The sequence below is a fragment of the Medicago sativa genome, chromosome 3 (genome assembly GCF_051527215.1).
Source record: "Medicago sativa cultivar Bolivia chromosome 3, Bolivia_mono, whole genome shotgun sequence".
Taxonomy (NCBI): Eukaryota; Viridiplantae; Streptophyta; class Magnoliopsida; order Fabales; family Fabaceae; genus Medicago; species Medicago sativa.
Genome location: NC_140751.1, coordinates 8,855,066 through 8,881,328, shown reverse-complemented (window position 1 = coordinate 8,881,328; position 26,263 = coordinate 8,855,066). Strand labels below are relative to the sequence as shown.

General features: G+C 32.3%; 1 protein-coding gene and 1 long non-coding RNA gene across 2 annotated transcripts; one reads left to right on the top strand and one right to left on the bottom strand.

The window, feature by feature from the left end:
• Positions 1-3,905: 3,905 nt before the first annotated feature.
• Positions 3,906-10,244, top strand: LOC146935472 (uncharacterized). The gene is made up of 8 exons (XM_085750657.1): positions 3,906-4,048; positions 5,656-5,750; positions 6,175-6,365; positions 6,872-7,486; positions 7,970-8,118; positions 8,293-8,508; positions 8,688-8,837; positions 9,628-10,244. Exons 1-8 carry the CDS (start codon positions 3,914-3,916, stop codon positions 9,988-9,990), a joined length of 1,914 nt encoding a protein of 637 aa, XP_085606783.1. The 5' UTR covers positions 3,906-3,913; the 3' UTR covers positions 9,991-10,244.
• On the bottom strand, positions 4,707-25,386 carry LOC146935471 (uncharacterized). Its single transcript, XR_015030252.1, has 3 exons — positions 25,243-25,386; positions 6,169-8,043; positions 4,707-5,160 (listed from the first exon to the last, which is right to left on the bottom strand). It is a non-coding gene; the product is annotated as an uncharacterized LOC146935471 (long non-coding RNA).
• Positions 25,387-26,263: the final 877 nt, after the last annotated feature.

The following is a 26,263-nucleotide window of genomic DNA, read 5'->3' as shown; positions in this document are numbered from 1 at the left end:
AAAGGGTTCTCAAATCTATTAACAACCTATTACAATTGTTAAACCCTAATTCTTAAACTCACCGACATCTCACCCAATTCCATGGTTCTAACCTCAAAACTACATCCAATAATCATCCTATGGATTATCTAAGGTCTGTACACAGTTTCTACATCAATCTAACAACTTTTCATCGGTTAATCCTCAATTCTTCACTTAAAACCCTAATTCCTCAATCCTCACAAACTCTTCCTACAACTCGTTAAATCTAATCATTATAATCATACACATAATAGTATTCAATGCTAGTCTCACCCTTACCTTAACAATCGATGCAGCCCCTTCTCTCTTCTCTTTGTCTTCTCTTCTCTTCTCTCCTTGTTCTCCTTTTTTTCAAAAAACGGTTTAACATAAAAACTCTTTCTAACCAAAGCTTCCTTATTTATAATACTAAATACTCTTCCTAAATCTGTTTAGGCCCAATAACTCTTTCTTCTTTCTATTCTAACATCCAATTCTACTTACACTAATAATTCTCATATTCTAATAAATAATAGAATAATGTCACATAATAAAATACTAACACCTCATATATATAAATAAATCACATAAATAGATTCTAACTTAATAAAAATAATTAAATATCAAAGTGGGCGTTAGACTAAACCTATCACCTAAAATGTGGAACTCTGATGTGAATGATCTATGTTTTCATCATGGAAATATTTGATATTTTTGATTCCTTGGTATTGATAATTTATTTAAATAGATCAAGACTATACAACTGAAATTATCAATATAGTACAAAGGTATCGAATCCTTATTAGCAAAATAAAAGCATCAGATCCTCTACCAAAATAAGTAACAGATCCTTTTGATTCAATTTTTTTAACATTTTATAATTTATAAATCTAAAGTATTCATTGACCTTGTCAATATTGAAGAATTTGGGTGGTCATTTTAGTGAGTTTTTCCCTTTTAACTATATGTTTTTTCATCTATAAGACTAATTAAAATCTAAGAAATTCGAACCCAGCTTCATATGATCGATCAAATCAATGTTGAGACACTTTAATCAATGTTGTACTCAATAAACCTCCGTAATTTATCTGAAGAATGATTTAGGTCAACATATATATTATATAAGGTATCAGCATCTTATCCAACGATGTTTCCCATGGAAAACTGTGACATCACATGCTATATATATATATATATATATATATATATATATATATATATATATATATATATATATATATATATATATATATATATATATATATATATTCATAAGAAAATTGAAATGTGTGTTTCCATCCAGGTTGCAAATCACTTAAGAACAACGTCAACCAAATATTTTTTAGAGCCTGATTGATATGCTCTAGGCATCAACAATGACATCTATTTTATTTAAAAAAGCAATGACATAGGAGTATTTAATAACCAAGGAAGAAAAAAAACAATGACATATATTTAATATATAAATGATTAAACCCTAGATCCTTGAGTTTTGTGTTTAAGTTTTCAATTACTATTGTGATTTTGTCTATCTACAAAAAAGATAAAAAATAATTTCATATCACACCGATATTCGTTGGTGAGTCGTTAAGTTTAAATTATACGTCCTAAATGAGTTAACTAGTAATTAAAGACAATTTTTTGTTGAAGCAGACTCGCCCTTGTATGAATTATGAGATCCATATATAAATTCTTAGAGCATCTTCAACAAAGATTTCATCATTGAGTTTCAAGACACTATATACATGCAACCTTTCCACAATTTTTTTTTCCAATGGAGCACTTCTACGTGCCAATCCGAGTTACATAAAAAAAATTGCAAAATACCTTATTTAAGTAACTGTTCTAGACAAATATATAATTTATTATCCTTGCAATCAACCAAAAAAATAAATAAATAAGCTACCATACGTTATGAGTTGCTTAAAGTATGTACCATTGAAGTAAAAACATTGTGGATTATATAAATTTGACATGACACAATAGAGTCTGCCGTATGACAAATAAGCTACGTAAAGTGAGCTACTTAGATCATCTCCATTGGTGATTCTCTTAGAGCATGATTATCGGTAGTTACATTGTAGACATGGAGCAATGTTTGTCACAAACTCGGATATTTGGCTTAGTATATTGAAAATTAATATAACAATTAATATTAACGAAACATTTTAACGTAGAAGACTATTTTGATTATCATATTGCACAACCTAGGACTATTTGAAATTTCGATACATTGATGACTATTGTGGTTACTCATTATACATTCAGACACTAAAATGACTATTACCTAAAAGTATCTATTTGCTACCATGCATTCCGACAGAACCAGCTGCATTAAACAAAGACGTTATATTCATATAGATATTTCTTGAAGTATATAGGTATCATCGACATTCCCTAAATTCTTCCGGTCTTTCTTTTGTTAAGAGTCCAGCTATATGTTGACAAAAGTGTATTCCATGAAAAAACCAAAAAATAAATGGAAATAATATAGTATTACTAATTCACAAGATTATTGGCCAATAAATTCACTTTGCTTCTCATTGATTAGAGAAAATTTGAGGGCCCTTTCAAAGGATATACGAGAATATGCCATTTTCTAACAATCTCTTGTGCTCTAATGGATTCATCACTTTCCTACTAGATTTTATCACAACAAGTCTTCTTTGTTTATAAGTACAAGTGCATGCCAAAGAAATAATAAATGTGGATAGTTTTTTTGATAAATATTTTTGTGTTTGATTTCCACATTCCTCCATCATTTATGTTTTGATAGAATTACAACATAGAAACATTTTCTTTTATAGTTTTCCTTCAATTTTTTCCTTCTCTTGGTTATGCTTTGTTTAGAGATATCAATTAAACTCTCATTGTATATAATATGAAACCCTTTCATTTTCCAAACTCCACAAGTATATATTTGGTTTTAGCACTTCTTCATAGTTATAGTTATAAGGCCATATATCAAAAACAAATAGACATAAAGGAAACAAAATTAAGTTGCATGAAAAACTTAGAAAATTAGGTATGCATTTAGTATTTTAATTTTTTTTGAAGAGGTTTAAGTATTGAAAAGTTTCACATAAAATCTCTTTATACCCTTTTTGTCTTTTAAGAAAGAATAATTTTTTAGAAACTTGAAGAGCAAGTTTTTAAACAAGAAAGGGATGAGTACAGAAGCTCAAACAGTAGTGGTGATCCAAGATGCATCAAGAGATGTTGGTTTAAAGGCAATACAAAAGGCCCTCAAAAAGTTATCAGTTAAAGCTGGAGATCAGCTTATAATTATTGCCATTCTTAATTGGTTTAGCAGTCCTAGTATGTTTTCTTTCTTTGGAAGAAAGAGTTGTAAGGATTCATTTACTTCTTTTTTTCTTTGTCGACACACGGATCGCGCGACACAAGGGTTTCATTTTTGAATTTAATTTATATGTCCTGTCAATATAAAACTTTTGTATGCATACATCCAATCAAATCTTACCATTCAGATTTTCTCAAGGAAATGTTTTGAAAACTAACATAGTAAGTGGCATCATGGTGTGATTTGATTAGATGTATGCATGAGTTTTTTTTCATTGTTAGTATACACTAAAAATTATTCTCTTCATTTTAATTAATTACAAAATTTTCACAATGTTTTTGTTTTAAAGTTTGGTAGAAATAGTGACCACAGAAATTGAAAAGAAATTCAAAGTTAATTTTCAATATTTATACAAAACCTGAAAGCAAAAATAAAAAATAAGGTGACACTTTTGTAATTAGAATTGAACACAAAGTGAAAATAGAAAATGAAAACAATAATTATAATAAGTAGTTTGATTAAACTAGGTGATTTCTTGATAAATAAAAAACTAGGTGATTTTAATGGGTATTAACTAACTCTTCTTTTTTCTTTTTCTCGTTAGTGGGTTACATGGTCTCAGTTGATTCAAGTTATTTTGTTTCATCAAACAAGAAAATCATTGAAGAAAACTATTCCAAGAGAAAGAATGACTATCATATGAACCGGTACATCAACAAACTTTCTGATTACTGCCAGATGAATGAGGTTAGCACATCAATCTTTATCTATATACTTTCTTCACGGTGTCAATTTTGATGGATTCTTTTAGTTTCTTCAAAAAAAAAAAAATCCAAATACAATAATATATAGTTCGGGACAGATCTAAGTTGAACTGTCATCGTGAGCTTAGCTTAGTTGGTAGAGACAATGCATAATATATGCAAGGTCCGGAGTTCAAACTCCGGTCACCACCAAAAAAAAGATCTAAGTTGAACTACTTGGGACAAGCTACCCCACAACCTTATTTATTTTTGTTACGAATTTTGAATAATTTTATATAAAAATTAAGTATTGACCTCACAAAAGATTCTGAAATAAATTCCTTTAAAAAAAAAGGATTTTTAAACAATTTGATTTGTAAATAATCAGTTACCCAATATTTAGAGAGATAAATTATTGAAAGTTTGGCCACATAGATAGAAAAAATATGTTTGATCGTGTTGAAAATAAAATAAATCATACAACATTTTCAAATACAAAGATATACAATTTGTAGATATTTAAGTTTTTCAATTTTTTAGTAGAATTTTTTTTTTTGAATAAACTATAAAATTTATGTAGTCTCCAATATATATATATATATATATATATATATATATATATATATATATATATATATATATATATATATAAAATCTTGCCCTAACGAATTGAATTTTTTTCATTTGTCATTGCATACAGCTAGATGTAATTCTACACCCCTGTAATAAGTGTAAAAAGAACCGACGGTGTATCAAAATTAATCTCATAGAAGATGATTTATCGTAAATTTTGCAAATTATGGAAAACAAACAACTTTTAATAAGTACCTGCATGAGATTTTTTTTTTTTTTTTTTATCAAGAAGAAATGATAAAAACAAAACCAAACTACAATCTCAATCGAGCAACTCCAAGAGCATCATCCAGAAGGAAACGATGCAGTTGAGGAGGGCAAAAAATCCAAGACTTTAGAGCATCAGAAGAAGAAGCAACATGCTTAGCAAGCCAATCCGCACCCTCGTTACCTTGACGGAGGGTATGATGAAAATGAACAATCCAATCTCGATGTTGCAGTTGGACAATCTGACTAATCAGAGGAGCATGAGATGATGAGTACCTGCATGAGATTAAGTGCACATGATTGACATCATAATTTAAATTGTTTAAACCGTAAATACATGAATTAAATCCATCTTCTATAATAATGCACTGTTTTTTATGTTCTAAATTCAAGTAATTGGGATGCTACTCTTACATTCATGAGATTATATGACAATCTAGAAGTGATAATTTTAAAAATCAAGTCAAAGTAGTGACAAAAGGGTTGTCAAAAAGAAAATTCAAAAGCATTTAACAAAAGAATAAAAAATTCTAAAAGTAACTTATGTACAATATTTTTTATTTTTTATAAAGAAGCTTGGTTCAAAAGACAATTTATGAGCAATGAATTCAAGGTATTGAAACTAGTATGTAAGTGTTGTTTTAAAGAAAATTATTATTTATAAAGGAAACTGAATAAAAATATTATTGTGAGTTGTGACTGGAAGATAAGGGTTCATAATAACTCTTGCAGATGAACTAAAATTATTCTCTTGGAAATGATAATTTTCAGATTGAGTTCCAACTAGAAGTGCGTGTAGGAGCAGCTTCACAGGTTACTTCTGAGGCTGTAAGACAATTTCAGCCTACAACTTTGATACTTGATAGGTCAGTTTCTGACTTCCAAATCTTTTTGCCCTAGACTAAAATATTCTTTCATTTTTTTATCACTCTTATACATATACTACACCAAGAAAATTATATCTAACTTGATTATGATGTACTTTGCTTTGTAAATTTCATTGCATAATCATGTGTGTGTGTGTGTATGTACAAGATCATATCTTGACTATCAAGACGATAGTATCTTGACTATCAAGATGTTACCAAATTGTAACGGTAATCTGGTAATCTCTCAACATAAAAAACTGCTATGTCGCGACCAGATTGCGGCCGCAGACCTTTATTTAAAACCCTAGTCTCCATCAAACATACAAACTAGTTACATTTAACAAGTTACAATATCAAATTATCCATAGAATTATAACTAAAGACTAATTGTTGGTGACATAAATTGTACTCTTACCTGCAGACAGATCCACAGAAACATGACGAAATTCATGGACAGGATCCCTTGTGGTATGTATAGAATAACGAGTGACAACTCAATTGAAAAGTTGAAAGATCCAAAATCATTAGCTTCCAAACTCTCCGAAAGGCACGAAAATATAAGCTATTCGGAAATGATACCAGGAAGTGAAGAGGATGGAGTTTCTCTTCAAAGTAAGTATTTGTTATGTTAGTGTTCTCGCATTTTTTATGTGACATACTATTAACAAATTGGAAAGAATAAAAAAACCTTATAGCAATATTTGCATATTTGGAAAAGTGAAAACATATATACTTGATTTTGAGCAAGATAAGATGAACTGCAATAATATTTTTCCATTTTAGAATTCATTGAACAACTAAGCATCACTAATCAAAAGGTGGATAAGAGTCATAAGACATGAATGTTTTGATCATATATGTCAAATTTTTATGTCAAGATATCATGATGTTTCATTATACACCTATGTTGAGGAAATTGTGCACACATTAAGGTTCTTATATAGAAACATACAAACACATGAAGAAAGCAATAAAATAAACACAAATTTACGTGGCTCGGCACCTATTGCTCACGTGCGCAAAATCTTCTCAACAATTATGTTTGGTATCTTAAATCTATCTATGCATTTGGGATGATTAAGTACTAAAACTGATGATGCTAATGATTCATCAAGCAGTGTCCAAGTCTTCTTCATCTACCGATCTATTCACATCCGGAGTTTCAAGTCAGTGGAGTACTGATGCAGCTATTTCTGGCCTTGGAAGTTCACAGTATGTCCTTCAAAAATGTCAAGTAGGGGAGTTTTTTCCAGAACAGGAAAAACAAGGGAGACAATCGCTATTTCATATTTCTGGAAGTCAAGAAACAAGCCAAACAGAAGTAAATCAAAAGGGGATACAAATTGAGAATGAAATACTTCATATGGAGGAAGACTTTACATTTCCTGTTTGTTCTGTATGCAACAATAAGAGACTGAAAATTGGATCCAAGAGAGACTTTAGTTATATAGAACTCTATACTGCTACACAAGGATTTTCTGCGAAGAACTTTCTGTCCGAAGGTGGGTTTGGATCTGTCTACAAAGGACAAGTTAATGGAATGACAATTGCTGTTAAGCAACATAAAAGTGCAAGCTTCCAAGGAGAGAAGGAATTTAGGTCTGAAGTCAATGTACTTAGAAAAGCAAGACATGAAAATGTTGTCATGCTTTTAGGTTCATGTTCAGAAGGAAATAATAGGCTTCTTGTTTATGAATATGTCTGCAATGGCTCACTTGATCAACATCTCTCAGGTACGCAAACAAAGCTTTTATCGAGTAATTTGTATATTACTAAACGAAGGGTGGGTTCTATGGTGGCTGGACAATCTTGATAGGTGGTCCATAGTTGATCAGTACTTAAAAATCCCTTGAAATTCTAACGATGATTGACAGCGTCTTTTGGGAATAGAAGTTCACAGTCCTTCTTGTCCTTACTGCTGAGACCCTGACCTCATCTGCGTCAGTTTGACAAAAGCAAGAAAAAATGAACATGAGTTGAGTTTTGTGACACGCATAGTCATTTTTCCTTATAATTGTTGAACTGACTCCGATCAAATCACCGTCCCAGTTGGGATAACTAAGAGAACTGTGAGCAAAGCCAATGACTCTCGTCTTTGGAGTTTCAAACGATTTCAAGTATCGGTCCACGGTGGACCACCTATCAAAGTGGTCCACTGTAGAATATTTCCTCGATAAATAATATGAGCGAGACTTACTTCTTGATTATTGATGCAGAACACTCTAGATCACCTCTTACCTGGGAAGATAGGATCAAAGTAGCTATTGGAGCTGCCAGAGGCTTACTATACCTGCACAAGAATAACATAATACACAGAGACGTCAGACCAAACAATATCCTTGTAACACATGATAATCAACCATTGGTAATACATTAACTTTTGAATATATACTACTAGTGATAAAAAGTAACTTCTGCATTAAGTTGAAAATTTACATTAAGTTTTACATCAAGATTACTTTCAGAATGAAGACATCCAAACAAAGAACAGTTGAATTTTGTCACGACTAATACTTTTCCTTCGTGATGAAATTATTAGATTGGAGATTTTGGACTAGCACGAACTCACAACAAAGACTTGACACACTCAACTGAAGTTGTTGGTACCTGGGGCTATTTAGCACCAGAATATGCAGAATATGGCAAAGTGTCAAGTAGAACAGATGTATATTCTTTTGGAGTGGTCCTATTACAGCTTATCACTGGAATGAGAACTACAGACAAAAGACTTGGAGGAAGAAGTCTTGTTGGATGGGTAACAAACAATCTTAATACCATATGAAATATTTAATTTACCTGTAAACGGAAGGTGTGTCCGGTGTTTGACATGTGTTGGACATCAACACATATTACCGGTGTCCACGCGTCAAAACAACAAATTTCTAAGTGCAACATTATTCTTACTTTGTATATTTAATATTTTTTTTTTTGCAGGCAAGGCCACTTTTAAGAGAGAGAAATTATCCAGATCTAATCGATGAAAGGATCATTGATACTCATGATTACCATCAATTATTTTGGATGATACGATTAGCTGAGAAATGTCTAAGCAGGGATCCTAAGAAAAGACTAAGTATGGTTGCGGTAAGTAAACAAATATTAATGACTTAATTTTATAGCTAAGTGAACACACATTGTTCTTGTTAGCTTCTTGTCAAGAGAAGCCTCATAAAGAAGGATTTGGACTCGGAAACATGGAGATTTTATATTTCTTTTACCAAACATAAATTTGAGTCACCCGATCTCAATACAATGGAGTCTAATGTGTTGATTGCATGAATGTATGATTCCTCGACTGCGAGGAATCGGGGACCGAAAATGAATGTGTTAGTAGTCAGTAGTATTCCTTGTTTCTAGATTATATGAAAACAGATGATACGAGGCAAACTCTACCGTGGATTACTTTAATAGGTGGTCCACGGTGGAATGGTACTTAAAAATCGTTTGAAATTCCAATGACGATTGACATCTCATTCTAAAAGTGGAAGTTCACGGTTCTCCTCATCCACACCGATGAGACGGTAACTTAATTGGTGCCAGTTCGACAAAACCAAATATAAGAACCTTGAAACTCAACTCATATTCATTTTTCCTTGTTTTTGTTGAACCGACGTTGACTAGGTCATCGTCTCAACCATAAGAACGAGGAAGATCATGAGCTTGTACTTCTGAGGAGACCTGTTGATCGTCGATCTTTAGAGTTTTCGACTAATTTCTAAGTACTGGTCTACTGTTAACCACTCATAAAACCTGCCCTAAAGCAAAGCACCTACCAGTAGTACACGACATATATCATCTTTTCCTTACATATGACATTTATGATCAACAAAGTATGAAGCGATTTTTAAGTATTACTTTTTCGTGATCACAACAGGTTGTTAATGCTTTGACGGACATATCGGAAGGAAACACGTGTGACATTGGAACAGGAGATTACTCCCCAGCAAGATCAGATTCATCCTATAGTGAATCAGAATTTGATGAAAATGAAGATGAGAATGGACCCTTTGAGCAAAGTGAATTACTAAGCACTATTTCAGAATCCACAGAAAGCAATGAATACATAAGTCAGATGAGGCATATGACTGTGAGGCAGCCACCATCCCCTCCCATCAAAAGCATGTGTTCAAGTGGCTCAAGCTCATTTCAGGTTTCTGATGAATCTAGTGATTATGAAGCACATAATGAAAGTAACACAGAAATGCCAACATATAAAATGGGTTTACTCAACTCTTAGATTGTACAAAAAGGCTATAAAAGAAAAAACAAGAGAGTATTTCGGTTAAGGGCAGGGCAGTCTGGTGCACTAAAGCTCCCGCATACGCAGGATTCGGTGCACTTTGAAGTATTTCAGTTAAGATCACTAAAAAATAAACTTTCCACTTTAATGATAGTGTTGAAGTGGTTCCTTTGTGATAGAATGAGTTTAGGCAAACTTGTATTGTCTTAAGTGTTTCACACTATCAATAAAATATATTTGTGTGACATGTTGAAAGGCTTTTCTTGAAAATAATGATCAAATTTTCAACTTCTGATGTTGCCAAATGGGATGAAGCTATACTTGTTTCTTTCAGATTCAATGAAGAATAGATATAAAAACTATAGTTTCAGCTAAGTTTATTTTTATTACAACCCTTAAACTTAGAGAAAAAACAAAAGAGAGAAGGATTAAGATTGGACAATAGAAATGAAAATAGTTGCTAAATTTGCAGCAAGGATATTGGATGTATCCTGAAATCAGATTCCTTGTTGTAATGCAGTTACTGATCTCAACTGTCCTATCTAAATCAGTCTCGAAGATTATTCAATGTGTATTTGGTAAATGTATAATCTTAGTTGTCCGATCTTAAATTAACGACTGAAATTATTGATGAGTCAATAATTAGTTAGTTTTAATATAATGTTTAAGTCCTTTTTAATTATATTTGAGTTTATTTTATTTAAGTTTATTTCCTTTTTAGAACTCTTTTACTACAATTGCAAGTTATTATATTTCAGGAACAAATATTCTAAAGATTGAGTCTTGGAGCAAAAGAAAGGAGAATTGGAGTTGATTCATGCCAAAAATATGAAGATTTCATATAAAAATATCTTGTGCAAGAATTCATGCCAAAATATGAAGATCTCATACAAAAATATCTTGTGCAAAGAATTTGAAGATCCTTCACCAAAATATGAATATTTGATACAAGAATATGAAGCCAACCAATAGAAGCTTGACACACTCCCAATTTTCCTTTTGCTGCTTTTGCTTTAAAGACAAGCTACCTATTAGTTTCTTGTGGAACATTCTAGTTATTAGTTGCTTAAGTTTTAAGTCGACATAAGACTATAAATAGAGTAGATAGCTATCACAACAAATCATCTTTTGTTCTTGGAATAAAAGTTTACATTTACTTTATTGTTATTTTATTTTATTCTAGTTATTAGTTGCTTAAGTTTTAAGTCGACATAAGACTATAAATAGAGTAGATAGCTATCACAACAAATCATCTTTTGTTCTTGGAATAAAAGTTCACATTTACTTTATTGTTATTTTATTTTATGTTCTTCTTCTTCTTCTCTATGTCTACAATGATCGTTAGTGAGTAGAATTCTTTGTCTTGGGATTGTTGGATAAGTCTAATGACGTCGTAATCCGAATCAAATCAAGCCTTAAACCTTAATTCTATGTAACCCTAATTTCTAATCTAAATTCATTGTTTTAACATGAATTAACCATTATCAAATTGTGGAAGCGAATGCGGAGGGTTTGATAATTGTTAATTCATCATCTCAAATATCAATTCATAAAGCGAACGCGGAGCTTTGATTTTGGAACAAGTGAATTTAGATAAGGATTGTGAAACATGAGAATAGTCTAGCAAACCTTGAGACATAAAGTTTCGAGCTTCAAGGATTCCAAAGGCAATCACCCATGAGAATAGGTGTGGTTGTTGGAGGAACACACTCACTGACTTCGAGAGAAGCTTTGATACGCTAAAGAGAAACCTGTCTTTAGAAATTAGGACTAACGTAAAGTTATAAGTTTAAGGGTTTGTTTGTGAAGGATCGTCATTATGATGAACCAATAATCCCAAGGCTCCTTTTTATTTTTATTATTTTCTTTTAGTTAAAAATCACAACTTTATAATTTAATCTCCTTCTAATCCTTATTGAAAGTTAATTGAATTCATAACTCCCTGTCGGAACGATACTCTTTTTATTACTACATTGGTAGAACTGTGCACTTGCGGTTTGTCCCATCAATTATCTCTTGTGTAACTGCGTAATGCAGTACAACAAATGCATGTATCATATGCATTATTCGGTAAGGGACCATTAGTCCATTATCACAACACCCAAGAGTTATCGCACTAAGTAGGTCGTTTACATGATCAAATGTTGCCTTAATATTCTATCATGTATCATACTCCTGTTCAACTCATTTATCTCTTAGATTTCTCTTGATAGTATTTTTGGGTAATCCTCGGCCTCTAGTGATTTGATTCCTCTCCATCCGATCAACTCTCCTTTTTACAGAATCTACGGATATTCTCTCTACATGCCCAAATAACCTAAGCCGAATTCCTACAATTTTTTCTATGATAGATGCTACTTCAACTCTTTCTAATATTGTCATTTATAGAGTCTAGACTCTCCACCAAATCTCCACTTCTTATTAAGATTAGTAAAATTTTGTCATACCAGCTAGCAATAGTAAGACTCGGAAGTCAGAGTAACATTCTATTGAATTGCTCAGCTTTTACCTTCCAAAACCTTAATTATTGTCTAATATCTAGATTTGTGGAAAATGTAATTGCTTTGACATTTAGGTTGAGTTAACAAATGCTGATTGGTGTCTCCGAGGCACTGATTAAGGATACTAAAAAAGAAAATAATATACCCCCTCCGGTCACTAATATAAGCAAAAGTTTGATTTTTAGATACATTCATTAAATGATGTATGTAGTCTTTATTATAGACTACATACGTCATTTAATGAATGAATCTAAAAATCAAACTTTTGCTTATATTAGTGACCGGAGGGTGTACTAGTTATTGTATTGAAAATTGTGCAATCAATCCATAAAAATCGAAAAAATTTCATTTTTTAGTAAGGGTTAATTAAGTAAATGGTCCCTATAAATATTCAGAATTTTGTTTTTAGTCCCTACAAAATAAAATCATACTTTTTAGTCCCTGTAAAATTTTCCGTAATTATTTTTTGTCCCTGTAAAATTTTCCATCAACATTTTTAGTCCCTATAAAAATTTTACGTCAGCATTTTTGCTCCCTAAAATACTAAAGGAAAACATATCAAGGACTAAAAAGTGTGATTTATTTTTATAGGGACTAAAAACAAAACTGAAGATATTTATAGGGACCAAAAACTTAATTAACCCTTTTAGTAATAACTTCCTTTTTTGGTTCCTTCAAAAAAAACTTCATTTTTTTTATATTCTTAACAAATTTTCAGGGAACCGGTTAGCATGACCCTTATCATAATAAGGTCAAAGATCAAAGATAATTAATTTATTTTTAAAAGAAAATGTGAGGTGAAGAACAAAGTCAACTCAATATGTTATAGCATATACTAGCTTATAAGTTTAATGTCATTGTGAATTTAGCTCAGTTGGTATGGACAATGCATAAAATATGCAAGGTCCGGGGTTCAAACCCCGACCACCACCAAAAAAACTTATAAGTTTAATCAAAGTAAAAATTTTGAGAAGATAAATAATTACTCTATTACTTTATAACTTTGAGAAGATAAATTATTATTAAATACGGTGATACAACACAACTAGTTTGAACTAGTAAAATATAAGAAGTTGGAGGTTCTGAGTTCAACTCAGACAAAGGGAAGGAAAAAAAAAATAATCTAACAACGAATCACTAACATTTGTCATTAAAAAAATAGTGATATTAACAGTCAATCAAGAGCATATGTTAAATTTATTTTCATCAAAACTATTAATTAAATTAAACTCCCTCCGTATTATAAAAAGTATTCTATTTATGTTGTGTGCAGTTCTTTACAAAGTGGTTAATTTGTGTCCGGAAGAAGGGTTCAAATTGGTGACTGAGAAAGAAAAGAAAGTAGTAAAGCTCGTCGGAGTAGTGGTGCCTGGTTGCTGAAATCTGATCGGACGGGAGTAAAATGCTTGACCGGCGCCGGAAAATGGAACGGTGAGGTCACGTGTGAGTGTGACAGTGCCATTGTTGAGATGAGCGTCGCCGATGAGTTTGAGGCTTGTTAGTGTTAAGGTTCCGAAGTCGAATTCGATGGAAGCGATTATTGAGAAGCTGAAGCTGAAAAATGAAAGAGCCAAGAAGAAGAGTTACAAAGTGGTTAATTTGATTAATTTTATGGCAATATAATGGGTTATGACTAAAACACTCTTATTAATTTTCGTAGAATAAAAAACATAAATTTTCATATGGTAAAGAAACTGCAAAAATTCAAGGGTTAATACATTTTTACCCCCCAGTAATATAGGCGAGTTCTGGTTTTCCCCCCTGTAAAAAAGATTCTTTCGATTCCAACCCTGAAATATGAAGATTCCGTCGAAAACACCCCTGGTCAAATCTGGCACACGCCAGGTGCTGATGTGGCGCGCCACGTCACCTTTTTTGATGACGTGGCACGCTGACTGTATAATTATTTTTATTTTTTATTTTTTTAATAGGGACACGTGGTATTTCTTATTTTTTAATAAAAAAAATATTTTTTTAATAAAAAAAATATTTTTTTAATAATTACAGGGGGGTAAAAATGTATTAACCCAAAATTCAATGCATATTAATTTTTTGGGTAAACAGTGCTTTTAGCCCCTGTAATATAGGACACTTTTGGGTTTAGCCCCTGTAAAAAAAAATTTTTAGATTCCACCCTCATAAAATTTTTTTGTTTTGGTTTTGGCCCCTGACCCCTATGACTCAGCAGAATCTATGAGGTGGCACTGACGTGGCATTTTTTTTTTATTTTTCAATTTTTTTTTGAATGCCACGTGTGTAAATGAATGTCCACGTGGCATTTCTGATTTTTTTAATTAAAAAAATTTTAAAAATATTTTTTTAAATTTTTTTTTTAAAAATTTTTTTATTTAAAAAAAATAAAAAAACGAAAAAATTCTTAAAAAATAAAAAAAATTCTGAAATCTGAAATTTGTTTAAAAAATTGGAAAAACTAATAAAAATGAAAACAAAAATCTGGAAAATTTTAAAAATAAAAAATAAAATATGGTAAAATTAAAAAAATGAAAAAATTCTGGAAAAAATTAATAAATTTCAAAAAACTCATATTTCCAAATTTTTTTCAATACCGGAAAAATGAAAGAAATTCATATTTTTTTTTCGGAAAGTACTTGTCATTCAACCGTATAACGGAAAAAAATTCATATTTTTTTTCGGAAAGTACTTGTCATTCAACCTAAGCTCGGAATACACAAAAATTCCCGGAAAAAATACTAATGAAAATTTTGAAATTTCGAAAAATACACAAAAAACCTAAGCTCGGTTTATAAATACACATATTTTTTCCCTTATTCTCGGTTTATAAATACACAAAAATTCCCTAAAAAATTTTTGGAAATAAATACACTGAAAAAACCTAAGCTCGACATATATACTAATGAAAATTTTGGAAATAAATATTGAAAATTTTTGCATATTGTTAACTTCGGAAGCTGCTAATTTGTTGCACAAAAAATCTTTTGGGGGAAACTTGGCAATGAAAATAGACATATCAAAGGCATTTGATACTTTGGATTGGTCTTTTCTTCTTAAAGTGCTGCAACATTTTGGTTTCAATGGTAAGTTTTGTCATTGGATCAAAAGCATTCTCCAGTCAGCTTCTTTGTCTGTTTCAATAAATGGAGCTCAAAAAGGTTATTTTCAATGTAAAAGGGGGGTTAGACAAGGTGACCCCCTATCTCCTCTTTTATTTTGTATTGCTGAAGATGTTCTGAGTAGGGGAATATCTAAGCTTGTTCATGAAGGCAAGATTGATTTGATTAAAGCTTCTAACAATTGCAAGATTCCTTCACATGTCCTATATGCTGATGATATCATGTTGTTTTGTAAAGGGAAGTTATCTTGTATCAAACATCTTCAAAAACTTTTCACTGAATATGCCTTGTGTTCAGGACAAACAATCAATGCTCACAAATCCACCATTTATTCAGACTCAATATCACAAGCTAGATTAAATTCTTACATTCGGCTTCTTGGTTTTCAACAAGGTTCCCTTCCTTTCAATTATCTTGGAGCCCCTATTTTCAAAGGTAAACCTAAAACTCATTATTTCCTTCCAATTGCTGATAAAATTAAGAGTAAATTAGCATCTTGGAAAGCTTCTCTTCTCTCAATTGCTGGTAGAGTCCAGATTGTCAAGTCAGTCATTCATGGGATGCTCATTCACACTATTACTATCTATGACTGGCCGGTTAGTTTAATCAAAGACATTGAGAAATGTATTAGAAACTTCATATGGAGTGGGGATATTTCTAAGAGGAAGTTGATTACAGTTGCTTGGAAAAAAGTTTGTAAGCCTACCTCAGAAGGAGGACTTGGTATCCGGTCAATCTCAGCTATCAACCAAGCAGCTAACCTGAAGTTGTGTTGGGGCATGCTAACCTATCAGGAATCTTGGGCAAAAATTCTTCACAGTAGAGTTATAAAGAAAAATAAGGTCATTCAATATCATATTTTCTCTTCAGTGTGGAGTAGCATCAAAAATGAGTATCAACACCTTATTGAAAACACTAAATGGCTTCTAGGAGATGGAGAATCAATCAACTTCTGGACTGATCACTGGTGCAACACTCCTTTATTTGAGCTCTTGAATATTTCCCCATCAGCATCTAGTGCTTTATCAGCTAAGGTTAGTGATTTTCTTCATAATTTTCAATGGAGGATTCCAGCATCTGTTTCTCTTGCTTTCCCAAACATTGCCTCCATTGTGCAACAAGTTGTTATCCCTCTTCAAAAGAAACCGGATAAGTTGATATGGCTGAAGTCTAGCAAAGGTGATCTTACTTTCAAAGAAGCTTTTCAACATAAAGCACCTCACGGCCAGAACTTGCATTGGGCCAAGAGTATTTGGTCCACTGATGTTCCACCCTCAAAATCTTTAACTGTCTGGAGGTTTATGCACGGAAAACTCCCCACTGATGATAACCTTTCTCTTAGAGGCTGCCACCTTCCCTCCATGTGAAACTGTTGCTCAAATCACATAGAAACTTCCTCACACCTCTTTTTTGATTGTACATATGCGAAGGAGATTTGGAAATGGTTCTCTTCAGTTGTCAATATCAGCATGCATTTCAACTCATCTGAAGAAGTGTGGAAGCTAGTTGATAGAAACTGGTCACCTCAGTGTAAGGTTGTCATCAAGGCCAGCCTCATCAACATTTTTAGTACAATTTGGTTTGTCAGAAATCAGGCCAGATTTAATGATAAGCTCATTCCTTGGAGGACTGCTATCAACTTTTCATTTCTAGTGTAGCTTTATCTGGTAATCTTTCTAGGGTTTCTGGTCACTGCCCTATTCAAGATTTCTCCATTTTGAAACATTTTAATATCAAAGTTCATCCTCCTAATGCTCCTACGATCAAGGAGGTGCTTTGGTCTCCCCCACCCTTCAGCTGGATTAAATGCAATACTGACGGTTCCTCCATCTCAAATCAAATGCAATCATCTTGTGGAGGCATTTTCAGAAACAATATGGCTGACTGTTTGGGTTGTTTTGCTACAAACCTAGGGCAAGGTTCAGCTCTTATGGCAGAATTTATTGCTGCTATGACTGCGATTGAAACTGCTTTTGATAAAAGCTGGAGAAATTTATGGTTAGAAACAGATTCAAAAGTTGTAATGCTGGCTTTTTCCTCCTCTTTTTTGGTCCCTTGGCGTATTCGAAACAGATGGGCTAACTGCTTGCTCAAAACTAGACAAATGAATTTCATAGTTAGTCATATTTATAGGGAAGGCAACACATGTGCTGACCTGCTTGCCGAAATTGGTTTAGGTATCAATGGTTCTTTGTGGTGGGACAATGTTCCTGGTGTTATTAGGCAAGAAGTGATTAGAAACAAGTTAGGTCTTCCTAACTATAGGTTTGTCAATTTCTAATGGGTTGGCTTTGGTATAGTCCTCCAATCCTTTTCTGTTTCCTTTTCTCTTTTATATAATATTTTGGTGGTGCTTTGCATCACTTGTATAAAAAAAAAATAATGAAAATTTTGAAATTTCAAGAAATACTAATGAAGATTTCAAAAATTTCATTTTTTTAAAAATGATTAATCTTCAAGAAAATTTTGAAATTTTTTTAAATATTTTCTAGAATTTTTTCACAATTTTTATTTTTCATTAAAATTTAATTAGAATTTTTCCAGAATTTTAATTAAAATTTCGAAAATTTTAATTAAGATTTTTCATTAAAATTTCGAAAATTTCATTTTTCCAGAATTTTAATTTTATTTTTTCAGAATTTTTCATTATTTTTCATTTTATTAGATTATTTTATTTTTTTAATCATTTTTTATTTTTATTAATTTTTTCAGAATTTTTAAACTTTTTTCCGTATTTTTTAAATTTTTTTCATTTTTATTAAGTTTTCAATTTTCCAGAATTTTTTAATATTTTTTTCAATTTTTTTATTAATTTTTCATTTTTCCAGAATTTTTTAATATTTTCAGAATTTTTTATTATTTTTCAGAATTTTTTTTCAATTTTTTAATTATTTTTAATTTTTCCAGAATTTTTAAATTTTTTTTAAAAAAATAATAAAAAATGCCACGTGTACCCCAAAAAAGAAATATAAAATAAAATTAATTATACAGTCAGCGTGACACGTCATCAAAAAAGGTGACGCAACATGTCACGTCAGCGCCACGTCAAAGATTCTGCTGACTCAAGGGGTTCAGGGGCCAAAACCAAAACAAAAAATTTTTATGAGGGTGGAATCTAAAAAAAAAAATTTACAGGGGCTAAACCCAAAAGTGGCCTATATTACAGGGGTTAAAAGCACTGTTTACCCTAATTTTTTTTTATATAAGGCCAAGAGAAAGGTTGGGCATCCGGGAGAAACTGCAGCATCCCAATTAGGTTGGCACCCCACAGAAACTTCCATCCTCTACCGCCTTTTCAGGGCCGGACCTTGGGGAGTGCAAGAAGCGCTACCGAACCGAGACTCTAAAAACTATGGGCCTAAAAAAAAATTATAATACCCACCCCCATTGAAAGAATCACAACAATTATTTCTTTTTCGCATAAACCATTCGTTTTCCCCTTTCCTACGACATAGGAGTGACATTCCAAACGACACCGTTAGGTAAATTTCACCTCTCTTTCACTTAATTTTATTTTGTTTTGTTTCGTGTTTAAAAGTTCTTCTGATTCTGATTTTTTAATGAAGCTTAGCTACAAAAAAAGAATTGCGTTTTGATTCTACTGTGGCCTATTTTAAAAATAGAATTGAGCCTCCTATTTCAGAGGAACGACCCTGCGCCTTTCCAATACGTAATATTATTAAAAAAAGGGAAATATATTTACAAAAGAGGGGGGACTAGGCCAAAACCCTCAAAATGAAGAAAAAAGACAAAAATAAAAGGAACAGAAAAAGCTATGGAAATCTATAGTTCAGTAGCCCATTCATGTCCCGTGCAAAGTCCGCCAACAACGTAGAAGGCAAAATGGTGAACCGATTAGTGTCATCTATGTCATGTCCCAGGGATGCTAGGCCATCCGCACAGCAATTTCCTTCACGGAAAATATGAGAACAAATAATCATCAAACCTCTGTGAGTACAATTGCGCCAACGGTTCCGAAGACAAACCGGAATAAGAGAGGGTGTATGAAATGCTTGAACAGCACTAGAAGAGTCACTTTCAAGCCATAACCGAGACCTATTATTCGAGACCGCATACTCCATAGCCATTAAGAGACCCAATATTTCCGCCTCAAAAACATAATAATGACCAAGATTACAAGCAAATCCACAAAGAAAACTACCTCTAAAGTCACGAAATAAACCACGGCAAGCAGCCATGGAGTTCCTTACTGACCCATCCGTGTTTGCCTTTACCCAAGAAATGGTGGGAGCTTTCCAAACAACCGGAATGATATCCCTAACGCGCCTATGGAGAGGAGTAATAAACAGATTATCCAAAATAACAGCATCCGAAGTTAAATAGTTACCTTTTGAAATGGTACCCGACATGGAAATCAATGAAGTAATTTTAGCCAAAGTAGAATGAATGGAAACCGAAGCTGAATTGAATCTAATTTCATTCCGAGCTAGCCAAATAGAATAGACGGTGTGAACAATTGCAGCCACCACAACATCGCGCAATTGTGAACTACATCTTTGGGGAACACAATCAAGGAGCGTGCCAATTAAGGTTAAGGAAATAGTGCGATGAAGCTTCATACCTAGTCAATTCCAGATGCTTTGCACAAACTCACAATCAAGGAATAAGTGTGCTGAATTTTCTGCATACTTGTAACATAATAAACAAATAGAAACCAAAGTGCAGCCCTGTAATTGTAAATTTTCATCCGTTGGCATCTTGGACAACATGAGCCTCCAAAAGACAAAGGAATGCAGGGACGCCATATAGAAGAGGCCCAATCTAGCTTAAGCGGAGGAGGATTCCAAAATTGAAAAGCAAGCTTAGCAGAAAGAATTCCATCAGAAGCATGAATCCAGACAAGCTTATCCGGCAAAGGTGTCACCGGAGGGTAATCTGCATAGTTTATTCCGCAACCTGAGGATAACCATGGATGAAATGAGGAATATGCCAATTACCATCTACAATAACCGATGCAAGCCTGGCTTTTAATGAGGGAAACATTTGCGGAGGCAATTCAAGAAAAGAAACCAGAGACACTCCCATCCAATTATCTAACCACAAATGAATGCTATCTCCATTTCCAATAATCCAACGAGAGTTAGCAGCCACCATATAAAATTTATCCTTAACGCCTGGCCAAACAGAGGATTTAAAATAACTGTTTCGAGGGAAAGAGAGGTACCCTGAAAAAAATTGGAGCACTCCGATGTCTGAGTAAAAAGTTTCCAACTCAGATGAAGGAGCAAGGAATCATTGATGGCACGTATGGACTTAAGGTCGAGACCACCGACATCCCATGGAAGGAAAAGCTAAGCCCGACCATTGTTGTGATGAAACAAGAGTAATCCGTTGCATGTGTTAGTAAGTTTGTTAGGTCCGACTCTGCTACACATTACTCGTGAACACCAATGGAAGAGTTGTTGCAATTTCATATGAAGAAATTCGATTGGAAACAAGCTCACCAAAGATTGTTGTGATCCGTCTTTCGGTACGTAATATTGAATATAGGATGAGATCACGCCATGAGTGCGAGATACACATAGCTTTTGATTGATCCTTCACACAACCTATCAAAAATATTTGATTGAAGCTCTCTGGGAAGGTGTATGGGGATATTTGATTGAAGTTATGTGGGAAGATGAATGGGGATAGTTTTGAAAAAAAAATCTTGGGTTTCCTTTTATCCATGGTTCTATTCTTTCTTACAACCCAACAATCGATTGAAAAAGTCATGGTGCACTTTATAAAACTTATATTTGAGAGAGGTGAGAAATGACTGTGAGTAAGGTGTCATTGTTCAAATATTTCGTCTTTATAGAATCATATGACAAGTCTAAAGAACAATTTGAATTCAAGATAAGCTCTATTTAGATTTAACTCACAAATAATTAAAATATTCAAAAAATACTTCTTTTATTTCTCATTCAGGAACACACAAAGCAGGATGCATGCACCATCATTTTTTTAAGCGAACTATTATATATTTTTTTAAATATAAAAAAATACTTCTTTTAAAATATTATATTTTATATTCAAATAATTAATGTTATTAATTAACCTTATGGTTTTATTTTTTTAATTACAAGATCAGATTCATCCAATAGTGAATCAGAATTTGATGAAAATGAAGATGAGAATGGACCCTTTGAGGAAGGTGAATTAATAAGCTCTAAGCAATGACCACATAAGTCATATGAGGCATATGACTGGGAGGCAGCCACCATCCCCTCCCATTAAAAGCATTTGTTCAAGTGGCTCAAGCTCAGTTCAGTTTTCTGATGAATCTAGTGATTTTGAAGCACATAATGAAAGTAACACAAAAGCAAACTTACAAAATGGGTTTACTCAACTCTTAGATGTTAGAGTTAATGGTGCTTTACCCCCCTATAATATAGGTCATTTCCAGGTTTACCCCCTATAAAATATTTTTTTTGATTTACCCCCTTGTAAAATTTTTTTTCCAGAATACCCCCTAATAGGCCATACAAAAACCAAAATTTTTGTAAAAAAAAAAAAATTCGTTTTTGTATGGTCTATTAGGGGTTATTCTGAAAAAAAAAAATATTTTACAGGGGGTAAATCAAAAAAAATATTTTACATAGGGTAAACCCGGAAATGACCTATATTACAGAGGGTAAAACACTATTAACCCTAGATGTTACTAGACAAGAAAAAATAAGACAGAATATCAGTGTAGATGATACAAACAAATAAACTTTCCACTTTAATCATAGTGTTGAAGTGGTTCCTTTGTGATAGAACGAGTTTAGGTAAACTCGTTGAACCTTGTATTGTCTTAAGTTTTCTTGTAATTAAAAAAATAAAATCATAATGTTAATAATTAATAACATTAAATTATTTTAATATAAAATATAATATTTTAAAAGAAGTATTTTTTGAATATTTTAAAAGAACTATAATAGTTCCCTTAAAAAAAATGATGGTGCACACATCCTGCTTTGTGTGTTCATGAATGAGAAATAAAAGAAGTATTTCGATTTATTTGTGAGTCAAACCTAAATAGAGTTTATCTTAAATTCAAATTGCTCTTTAGACGTGTCATATGTTTTTATAAGAACGAAATTTTTGAACAACGACACTTCACTCACATTTATTTCTCCCCTCTTTTGAATATCAGTTCTCTATAAGGAGCACAATGACTTTCAATCCATTGTTGGGTTGTGAGAAAGAAGAGAACCACGGGGAGAAGGAAACCAAGGGTTTTTTTTTCTTCTAATAAATATCTTATAGACCTTCCCACAGATCTTCAATCAAATATCTCCAATGACCTTCCCACATATCTTCAATCAAATATCTACATTGACCTTTCCATAAAGCTTCAATCAAATATCTTTGATTGATTGTGTGTGAAGGATAAATCAAAAGTTATGTGTATCTCACACTCATGGCGTGATCTCATCCTATATTCAATATTACCGAAAGACGAATCACAACAATCTTTGGTGAGCTTGTTTCCAATCGAATTTCTAGATCTGAAATTGCAGCAACTCTTCTATTGGTGTTCACGAATAATAATAATAATAATAATAATAATAATAATAATAATAATAATAATAATAATAATAATAATAATAATAATAATAAACACCTTGTGTGAGGTTCTGAGCCCGACCACTATTGTGATAAATCTAGAGTAATCTGTTGCATGTGTCAATAAGTTTGTTGGGTCCGACTCTGCAGCATATTATTTGTGAACATAAATGGAAGAGTTGCTGCAATTTCAGATCTAGAAATTCGATTGGAAACAAGCTCGCCAAAGATTGCTGTGATTCGTCTTTAGGTAATATTATGGGATGAGATCATGCCATGAGTGTGAGACACACATAACTTTTGGTTGATCCTTCACACACAACCTATGAAAGATATTTGAATGAAGCTTTATCGGAAGGTCTATGAGGATATTTGATTGAAGTTATGTGGGAAGGTCTGTGGAGATATTTGATTGAAGTTCTGTGGGAAGATCTACGGGGATATTTTTTGAAAAAAAATTGGGTTTCCTTCTCTCCATGGTTCTCTTCTTTCTCACAACCCAATAATCGATTGAAAATGTCATTGTGCCCTTTTATAGAAAACTATTATTTTATAGAGGGGAGAAATGATTGTTAGTGAGGTGTCATTGTTCAAAGATTTCGTTCTTATAAAATCATATGACACGTCTAAAGAACAATTTGAATGCGTCCTTCAGTTTTGAACTGAAATCCTAAAAGCTAAAACAATTCATGGAAGGGAGAAAACTCATTGGTGTCAAAGCCAACAAGAACAAATCATCTTTCATGAATGAGTAAATTCACAAATAAGGAAAACATTCAGAAAACACAAACAACGACAACTACCTTTCAACCATATAGAACAAAGACTAGGAAAGAAAAATCTAGCAGTAGGCCTCCAATTGATAAAAAAAAGGCCTAAATAAATCATAACGATGCAAATTCACGTCATAAATCACAACTCAAAGAGGCTTGTAAACTTTGGGTAATGTTTTATGAAGACCAACATATGATTTCTCCATAAGCTTCAAATAAAGATGACTTCTAACTTCTTAATTGGTTAGAATCTAATGTAGCAGAAATGAAAGAAATGTTGAGGATAAAATTGTTTTATGAAGACCAACATATGATTTCTCCATAAGCTTCAAATAAAGATGACTTCTAACTTCTTAATTGGTTAGAATCTAATGTAGAAATGAAAGAAATGTTGAGGATAAAATGCACCTCCATACGACAATTTTCGACTCACTCTCTTTTGTATATTATAGCTCGAACTATCCACCGTTCGTGCCAACTCAACAACTTTGTATCGTGATCTCAAACATGTAAATGTAATCCATCATAGAAACTGCCATAGTCGAACATGGAATCTTGGCATTCATAAAATTCTATAACATATGTTTTGTGAAACTCTATGGTAGAATTTATGGAACCAGCTTATGACAATTTTCCTGAGTTTTTTTTGAAGAAGCTAAATTAGCCCACCCAAATTAGCACCGGAGAGAATCGAACCTGAGACCTCAAGGAGGAGACAATTTTGTTTTGTGAAATTCTATGGCAGAATTTATGGAACCAGCTTATGACAATTTTCCTGAGTTTTTTTTGAAGAAGCTAAATTAGCCCACCCAAATTAGCACCGGAGAGAATCGAACCTGAGACCTCAAGGAGGAGACAATTTTCATGAGTTGTTTTCAACTTATATTCATAAGTTCTTAGTTCTTCAATATAGCTTATAAAAACAACTTATAACAATTAGAAAAACAATTTAACGTTATTTTCTCTTTTGCTATAAAAATAGCTTATGCAAGCTTATGCATAAGTGCTCATTATGATAAGCGCATATGCTATAAGTTGCAAATAAGTTTTTTTTTTATCTAAATAAGCACTTAATTCAGATCTACTTAACCAAAACAACAACATCAAAATCATAAACAACAACATCAAAATCATAATCAAAAGTCATAAGAACACAACATCAAAATTATAAACAGCAACATCAAAACTATAATCAAAAGTCATAACAACACACATGACAAGGAAGAAATCCAATGAAAAACGCAATAAATCTAAGTAGTAAAATCCAGATCGAAGAAGATTACAAACGAAATTCAAAAATTGAAAACCAAATCTAGTATGAGGTGTAACCTGACAAGGAACCGTAAATAAGAGAGGAAAAAATTGTGGAATGGATGAAAAATCGAAGAGCCGCCGAAGAAGAAGGGCATCAAACCCTAGATCGCCATTTTGGGAGCTCTGGTTCATGTTCTCTCGCGTTTCTTCCAAATGAGACAAAAAAATCAACTCTGATTTTTTATAACAATATAGTTATAAACTCCTGCTTCACACGGGTTGAATACTTAGAAATCCAAATAAATTGTTATATGTTTACATAGGTTCAAATGTCGTAAAATAATTAAGTTGGAAGTTGTTACATAAATACCAGGGCCGTTCCTAGAGTTTAGGGGCCTTAGACATAATATGAGAAAATGGCCCCTTACATAATACATCATAAAATTTGTTATCTCATTGTTGTGATTTTATTAACTCTTCATTTTATTTTTTTTCTCGCTTTCCACTACCAAATAATTTTTTTTAGGCAACATCTGAAAATAAATCAAATACTCCATTGACACCAAAACAAAACAAAATATCGTAGAAGTATAGAAAAATAAACATGCGAAGTAGACTGAAATTTTAGCACCTAAGAATAATAACACCAAAAAGTAAAAGTATATAAACACGTAATTAACTAAATTTTAAACTTTTGGATACCAAATTCTCCAATGCTAAACTCATAACAACAATAATACATGATACAAAATTAGTCTTAGACTTTTTCAAGGAATCATAGATACGACAACTCCTTTGTATACTAGAAGTATATCATTCCTCCTTTTATATGCTATAAGTATCTCTAGCAAATTCATTATGATGATACATGAATGTGTCTCGCATGATCTTGCATTATCAAATTTAATTATGCAATCCTTTCAATCAATTCAAGAAAGTTGACATTACTATATTGATGTAATTTATTTATTTTGGAACTTTTGAAAGACAAGATTAAGATTAATTTCTCTAGTAGGTACATTTTCAACTAAAATATAATTTGTTTTGTTATGAAAATTATCCCAATTTATTGGATAATAAATATCACCAATATTTT

What these genes read in the sequence shown, in the direction of transcription:
- LOC146935472 (XM_085750657.1), top strand. Translation starts at nt 3,914, where the DNA reads ATGGTCTCAGTTGATTCAAGTTATTTTGTTTCATCAAACAAGAAAATC. An exon ending in ACAACTTTGATACTTGATAG is followed by an intron (nt 5,751 to 6,174) that starts GTCAGTTTCTGA and finishes TCTTACCTGCAG; the next exon opens with ACAGATCCACAGAAACATGA. An exon ending in ACTTGATCAACATCTCTCAG is followed by an intron (nt 7,487 to 7,969) that starts GTACGCAAACAA and finishes TTATTGATGCAG; the next exon opens with AACACTCTAGATCACCTCTT.